General features: G+C 22.7%; 3 protein-coding genes across 5 annotated transcripts in view; 1 reads left to right on the forward strand and 2 right to left on the reverse strand.

Annotated features, from left to right (window-relative positions):
* The window catches only part of LOC102681699 (cleavage and polyadenylation specificity factor subunit 1), a 6,872-nt gene extending 4,494 nt beyond the window's left edge, over positions 1-2,378 (reverse strand). The window contains exons 1-7 of one of the 2 annotated variants that reach the window (XR_004151355.1): positions 2,099-2,378; positions 1,812-2,026; positions 1,372-1,679; positions 1,033-1,283; positions 760-941; positions 403-687; positions 138-311 (exon numbers count right to left, since the gene is read on the reverse strand). Coding sequence is in view for 1 of the 2 variants with exons in the window: in XM_006621751.2 (XP_006621814.1) it covers positions 138-311; positions 403-687; positions 760-941; positions 1,033-1,283; positions 1,372-1,679; positions 1,812-2,026; positions 2,099-2,267 (1,584 nt within the window). In the remaining variant the exon portion in view is untranslated. The remainder of the gene's footprint in view (positions 1-137; positions 312-402; positions 688-759; positions 942-1,032; positions 1,284-1,371; positions 1,680-1,811; positions 2,027-2,098) is intronic. The other variant, XM_006621751.2, reaches the window with a different exon arrangement.
* Positions 2,379-2,950: 572 nt separating this feature from the next.
* On the forward strand, positions 2,951-5,370 carry LOC102671379 (general transcription factor IIH subunit 4). Of its 2 annotated transcripts, XM_031513416.1 has the most exons (7): positions 2,953-3,774; positions 3,887-4,011; positions 4,128-4,333; positions 4,419-4,592; positions 4,693-4,779; positions 4,909-5,124; positions 5,208-5,370. In XM_031513416.1, the coding sequence occupies exons 1-7, from the start codon at positions 3,261-3,263 to the stop codon at positions 5,287-5,289; spliced, it is 1,404 nt and encodes a 467-aa protein (XP_031369276.1). In that variant the 5' UTR covers positions 2,953-3,260; the 3' UTR covers positions 5,290-5,370. The 2 variants fall into 2 exon arrangements, with proteins under 2 accessions (XP_006621824.1, XP_031369276.1); XM_006621761.2 differs by lacking the exon at positions 5,208-5,370 and having other exon boundaries at positions 2,951-3,774; positions 4,919-5,007.
* Positions 5,371-5,783: 413 nt separating this feature from the next.
* LOC102671590 (cyclin-C) lies at positions 5,784-7,555 on the reverse strand. Its single transcript, XM_006621762.2, has 5 exons — positions 7,227-7,555; positions 7,046-7,152; positions 6,662-6,868; positions 6,264-6,515; positions 5,784-6,177 (listed from the first exon to the last, which is right to left on the reverse strand). Exons 1-5 carry the CDS (start codon positions 7,256-7,258, stop codon positions 5,972-5,974), a joined length of 804 nt encoding a protein of 267 aa, XP_006621825.1. The 5' UTR covers positions 7,259-7,555; the 3' UTR covers positions 5,784-5,971.
* Positions 7,556-8,062: the final 507 nt, after the last annotated feature.

The following is an 8,062-nucleotide window of genomic DNA, read 5'->3' on the forward strand; positions in this document are numbered from 1 at the left end:
TAATTATAATTACAATAGATAAAATCATTAGGCAGTGTTCATTAGCATTTTTTAATATGATGTTTACATTTTTATTATAATTTTTATTATATTTATTATCATAATAGAATACATCTTAAATTTAGATTTATACTTACTTGTGGTCGAATAGAATGTTGAAGAACACAAAGTGCTCCATTTTTACCATAACCAGAAGTCGTAACAAGTTCAACATCAGGATCTTGATTATGTGAAAATTCTTCTGATAAAAAAGCTGGTTCACCCATTGATATATTTCCACAAGGACCAATATTTAATAAACTATCACATACCTATAAAATTTATGTATTAATATTATAATAAATATTTTGTTTTTTTAAATTATTTATTATAAATTATTTATTATAAAAAATAGAAATATACCTCAAATATATATGATGTAATCTGAATAGAAGTATGTGTTTCACTTCCATATACTTCTAATTCTTCTGGATCTTTTATATCTAATACATCAGATGCCATCCAATCTCCTATAAAATCTTGTTTTATTTTTTTTGCTGGAGTTTCTTCAGTTTCATTTTCTTCAAGTATTATTTCATTCTCATTTGTATTTTGTAAATTTTCTGGCTCTTTTTCAGTAAATCTTAATAATAAGGAATTACCAAGTCGTGATCCCAAAAACAAATAATTATCTTCACACATGCACACCTACAAATTTTTGTATTATTCTATATAATAAAAAATGTTTCATTTATAAATAAATTAAATTATTACACTCACACAAGACGTTAATACACTTGCTGCAGCTTTGTCAAAATGAAAACCTCTTACTGAACGCATACTATCTGCGAATAGAGATAATACATATAATTCTCCACTTTTTAATGAAATAACTAATCGATCTGAAGATATAAATGCAACTTGTGAACCTTCCAAACTTATTTTTACCCCTTCTTGTGGTTCTATAATTATAAGAAGTTATTAAAAAATTTAACATATATTAAATATATGAATATTTGAAAATTCATTAAATCAATCATATTTAATACAAACTTAATGGAAAATTTGTACTTGTTTCTGCTAAACTATTTAGGGATACTCCATATGGTGGTATACTTTGATTTAAATAAATAAGAGAATTAACTGCCATAATTAAAGTACCACCAAGTGGTTTTTTCACTGGTACTGCTTGATAACAATCAAATGGTAAATTTGATACAGACCAAATTATAGGATGTACTCTTTGTTGAATATTTAATGATATTGCAACCATAGCACAAGTATCTTGTCTAACTGCAATGCGGCTAAAATTTTATATCATATTTACTATTTTATAAGAAATCAATAAAAATTAAATCAAATAAATTTGATTAAATATATTTAAAAACTTACCCAGAAAATGTTCTTACTGGTTCATATAATATTAACAATGTTGGTTCATAATAACCATGTAAAAATTGCAAATCTATTATATTATCCATTTTTTCTTCTAAACATTTTAATACAATCATATATGATGATAATATAGGAGTTTTATTAGATGATGCTTTTGAATTATCTAACAAATCTCCATCATCAAGACTTGGATCCTTTTTAAAAGGTAATACAACTAATTTTCTACCATATATTAACATTACTGCACATCTACCTTCAGGATCTACTCTAACTATAGGAATATGATGATGATTTGTCCATCCATCCTAAAAATAATAAAAATTATATAATATTTTAGATCATTTTTAATTTTTATTTTATTATTAATTAATATTTTGTTTTTGTTAATTTAGAAGATATATATTTAAAATTTTTATCAATATTTTAAAATTAATTACTCGTATTTCTTCTTCTTCAAAATAATGTAAAGATACTGTTCTAAGATCATGTGTATCTTGATCATATTCTACAACAGATAATTTTGCATCACGAAAACTTAATAAAAGAGAATCTCTTTGTGATCCAACAAGAGTTACAGCTTGCATTGACATGACATTTCCATGTAAAGTATATTGAGATAAACATTCTAATTTCATTTTCGGTGGACGTGATTCTAAAAAAAATGAGATATTGATTTTTTTTAACTTTTTCTCTTTTTATGCTATTAATAATTAATAGAAAGTACCTGTATATTTCTCTTTTTTTGTTATATCCACGTCTGGAATTAAACGAAATACTCTGATAATATTTGCGCCAGCTACTACAAGACATTTTTCTGAACGATTAAAAAAATAACATGTTATTGCATGTTCTACACCTGTAGCTGGATGAGTACTTTTACAAATTGAATACATTTTGTATTTACAATATTACAAAATCATTTTATATTCTGTAAGGATTAAGCTATACACAATACACTGCTTGCTATATTGTCATATGAAGTAAGATGTTATTTAAAATTCTTTACAACATTAAAATAAAAAATACACTAGTTTCGACTTTTAAGTTTTAAACCAAATGTATTATGTAAATTATTTTTAAATATATAATTGAAATTTCGATTTAATACAGATCTAATACAGATCGTTCATCTTTTCGAATTAATCAAAATAAATAAATCAAATAACATAATAAATGTAATTTCAGTAATTATCAAAATGTCTGAAGATGTATGAAGATCGATTTATATTATTATACAAATTTTCTTGATATTTATGAACATCATCTTTTCATAAAAATGAGTTGTATTTATAAATTTTTATTTCAGAAGTAATTTATTTTATTATTTTATTATTAATATTTATATTTGAAATAATTCTAAAATAAGTTAATATGCGAAAAAATAATTCATATTTCATATTTTGAAATTTTGATCATATGATTTTGATCTAATTTTTCTAAATTTTGGTCATATGATTTTGTTTACATCTAGTAATTGATCTCAGTGAATAATATGTATAATTGTGAATGCGATTACTTATTGTAACCAATAAAATTAAAGGAAAATAAAATGTATTTGTATATCTTCTATATCTTGTATAGATTATGATATAATACATGTGTTTTGTGCTAAGTGCCGCGCTTACTTACGTTTAATTGAAGAGAAAACAAAGAGAATGTGGATGTTAATTTTATAATTATTGTATATAGTTATAGATATTCGCAATATAATATTTATATAAAGTATAATATTATTCATGTGATTTGTTAAAGTAATTTATACTTTTTTCTGTATATAAAGGTTAAATATAAAAAAAATAAAATATTTTATATTGATTATAATAAATTGAAAAATTTTTAAATATTATTTGATGCTATATATAATTCCTTATTAAATATAAAAAATAATGTCAAATACAATAAGTGGAAAAAATTTGTTAAGACCTACTGGATTGCAATGTAAAAATCTTCAAGAATATTTAAAATCACGTCCATCAGAAGTATTAAATAAATTATATCATAATCCTCCAATTTGTTTGGCTGTTTTTCGTGAATTGCCAGTAATAGCAAAACATTATGTTATGAGATTATTATTTGTTGAACAACCTGTTCCTCAAGCAGTCATTGCTTCTTGGTGTTCCAAGCTTCATTTTGAAGAACATCAAAAAGTAGTTCTAATACTTAATGAACTAAATGTGTGGAATGAAGCATCAATACCAGGTGGACTTCCTGGATGGATTCTAAATACAACATTCAAGAAAAACTTAAAAATTGTTCTTTTGGGTGGTGGAAAACCATGGACAATGTCAAACCAATTAGAAACTGATAGCAAACCTAGAGATGTTGCATTTTTAGATTCATATGCACTAGAAAGGTGGGAATGTGTATTACATTATATGGTTGGTTCACAGCAACAAGAAGGTAATTTGATTGAAATTAATAACGATGAACATATTTAACATAAGAAAAAATATAGTTTTTTTTAAATTTTATGAAATAATATTATTTTATGTTTTATCTGATATTATATTAGGTATATCTGCTGATGCTGTTAGAATTCTTTTACATGCTGGATTAATGAAGCGAGATGAAGCTGATGGAAGCCCAGTTATTACACAAGCAGGTTTTCAATTTTTATTATTGGAAACTGCATCACAGGTATTTAAAGATAATTATTAAATTTAATGCAATTAATAAAATGATTTTAAGTAATAGAAATATAATTTCATAAATATAAATTTTGTGATATGTTTATTGTTTTAAATGTGTTTTAGGTGTGGTATTTTATTTTACAATATTTAGATACAATAGAAGCAAGAGGACTTGATTTGGTTGAATGTCTTACTTTTTTATTCCAATTAAATTTTTCAACACTTGGTAAAGATTATAGTACTGAAGGAATGTCTGAAGGTTTATTAACATTTTTGCAACATTTAAGAGAATTTGGTCTTGTTTATCAACGGAAACGAAAAGCAGGAAGGTAAATTATATTTTTTTATTAAAATTAATTTTTATTTAAAATAAATAATGTAAATAAAGTCATATTAAATAATGAATATCCTTAGATTTTATCCTACAAGATTAGCACTAAATATTGCAACTGGACAAAACAAACCATTATCTAGAGATCCAGAGAAAGAAGGTTATATTGTTGTTGAAACAAATTACAGAGTATATGCTTATACAAATTCAAATTTACAAGTTGCTTTACTTGGTTTATTTTGTGAAATGTTATACAGGTATATTTAAAAAAATTAAATATTTTACATTGAATGATATTTTGTATAAAATATAATAGTTATAATTAATAAAAATATAATTAAAATATTTTGTTTATAGATTTCCAAATTTAGTTGTATCAATATTAACAAGAGATTCTGTACGCCAAGCCTTAAAAAGTGGAATTACTGCTACACAAATTGTTGGGTATATAAAAAAATTATATTTATATATAAATATATATAAAATATACTAAGATATGCTAAAATTATAATAAAATATAGTATATTAAGATATTAAAAAAAACACTTAATTTGAATTTTGCTATATTAATAGTTATTTACAGCAACATGCTCACAGTAAAATGATAGAAGCAGGTCCACCAATTTTACCTCCTACTATAGTAGATCAAATTAAACTGTGGGAAAATGAAAGGAATAGATTTATATTTAGTGAAGGAGTTTTATACAGTCAATTTCTTTCTCAAACTGATTTTGAAGTACTTAGAGATCATGCTCTCTCTACTGGAGTATTAATTTGGCAAAGTGAAAGGTCTATTTTTAGATAATATTTTTATATTTATCTTAGAATTAAATAAACAAATACTTATAACATAAAATTTTATGTTTTTATAGAAAACGAACAATGGTAGTTACAAAAGCAGGACATGATGATGTAAAAAAATTTTGGAAACGATATTCTAAAGGTTCCAGTTAATATAGTAAGAATAACATTAGAAAGCAATTACATTTGTTCATAAATAACAAATTTATAGTAAAATTTCATCTTGAATTATAATGTATTTTTCTAATTTTAATACTTGTAAGATAAATGATTTATTAAATATTATACATCAAAAAGTATAAAATAAAATATAAATTTGAATATCATAAATTAAAAAATAAATTAAAACTGTAAGTATAATTAATAATTTAAGATAAATAATAAATATGGATAATTTTTATTGATCTGTATAAATTTTCTTTATCAAAATTTCAGATTGAATTAATGAGAAAATCATTAATTATTAACTAATAATATCTCAAAAACAAATCAAGCAAACAAATATGTATTGTGATACTTTAGAAAAAAAATTTTTATTTTTATTATATAACTACAGATTGTCAATAATGTTTGTAATTTTAGAATTTATTTTTCATTTAATAAAATTAATTTTTTAAATTATACAAAATATACACGATATTCCATTATTTTTATTTTATTTTTTATTTAGAATAATTTTGTTTAAAAAAATAATTATGGTAAAAATATAATACAAATATAAAAATTAATATTTCATAAATTAAACCAGTTCATTCGTCATTTAAACATAATTAACAAAAGTAATGTTTACTTTTATTAGTCAGTCCCAAATATTAGATGATAAAAGAATTTGTTGTCAGTGCTGTGGTGGTGATGGTGTAGGCTTTGGCATTTTGGATAATAAACCTTGAATTTCTTTTTTTTCATCATATGTTTTCCATAGTTCATATAAATTAATGATATATCGTGCGATTTCTTGAATTTTTTCCATATCAGCATTTAATTCAGCAAACCATGCTTTTAAATCTTTTTGTAATATAACACAAGCTATTTGCAAACATCCTGAAAATATTTTTACATTTTTAACAATTTTAATTATATTTTACTTAATATATATGTTAAGTAAAGTATTTCTTATTTTTTCTTACCAATAGCTATTTGATGTGGTGGATATAATAAACATACATCTGTACGTAAACTATCATTAATTATACGCCATGCCAATGTAAGTAATTGTTCATCTGGACCTATATCTTGAATAAGAATTAATAAAGGCCGATATGGTTGATATACTATTAAACAACAATCTAAATGTTCCAACAGATAAAATTCACATTCAGAAATATGACTTCCACGATAAGGAAATTCTTGTGAATAGGCATAATTAAATTTATTTTTTACTGAAATAATAATTAACATTTTAATAATTTTTTAACTCTAATTTTTCTTTTTTAATATAACTTATTTCATTTTATTATTTGACTATCTTATTTTATTTATTATATGTGATAAATAATATAATAAATAAATATATATAATTACATACCTACAGTTTGACATGCTGCAATTAATCTATTATGAGAAATAACTCCAAATTCTTCTACTTTTGAAGCTAAGAAAACGGATGTAGGTGCTAATAATAATGGATCTATACATTTTAAACTATTACGAGCATAAAATCTTTTAAAATAAACAGTTGCAGTAGCTATAACTTGTTGTCTGAGTTTTAATTGTTCACCCAATACTTGTATTACTGAAAAAATATAGAAAATTTTTATTCAAATCGTTTGAAAACAAATATAAATATATGAATTTGTATAAGTGATACAAATACAGTTACATTGGAGGTATAATAATTCCCTAATCTTCGCAATATTAAGTCACATTGACAATACTTTCGATTAATTGATTAATCGAACGTTTAGCTTACAATTGGAGAAAAAGATGAATAATTTTTGATATTCTTCTTCTGTAAAAATTGAAAGATCATGTTGTCGTTCTCGCACTAAGTCTTGTTTATCAAGAAGCCATTGTTGACTAAAAGAGATATTTATTTATTTTATAAAGTAAGAATGAAAAAGAAAAGTTTATTAGAATATTCAATATCTTACTGATGTGAACTTTGCCAAAAATTACCAGCCATATTACTATCAAATTATTATCACAAAAATAAGCAAGTCTTATATCACCCTACACGTCTGATTATCGTCCGATGAATATTTGATTATCTCCAGATTCTATAATAATCCAGCATATAATAATTTGGCATTTATTCATTTGATTTTTATTTTAGTCACTGCTTATTTATAAAATGTAATACAAATCTTATAAACGTCAACATTTTCGCGGTCACTAGCATTATTTAAATTTATATCTCTTAAAAACTTTGTATGAACTTTTATGTTCGAAAATTTACTAATTTCAATAAATTTGAAGATGACTGTACTATTTGATGTTAAATTTCTTTATTTTAGTGTCTTCAAATTTCCCTATATTTTCTGCAATATTATTTGTTGAAAATTAGCCTTTAATGAGTTAGATCTTACAATAGTAACTTTTTGGTGACCGGAAATACTTAAAAAGACGTTTTTCCGAACATAATATAACGCGGTACAAATAAAAGTTTTAATATTTTAGATATAACATGTTTTTATAAAACTTTATCGACATATTTTTTATAATAAAATATATTAAGTATATAAGTAATATATAAGTAAATAAGTATACATATATATAAAATAGTTGAAGAAAAATTGATTTATATTATGTTTGTTTCTGCGTGGGAATATAAAAATAGTAAAATGTACGTATATTTTCTATTGTCAATGAGAATCATCAATCATTAATTATAATAAATAATAAATTTTATAGAAATAAATTAAGAAATTGTATTAAAACAAAATTATAAAAATAATTTTAATATTATTATAACATAATTTAATTTTTT

Source organism: Apis dorsata, unplaced genomic scaffold, assembly GCF_000469605.1.
Source record: "Apis dorsata unplaced genomic scaffold, Apis dorsata 1.3 scaffold_636, whole genome shotgun sequence".
Lineage (NCBI taxonomy): Eukaryota > Metazoa > Arthropoda > Insecta > Hymenoptera > Apidae > Apis > Apis dorsata.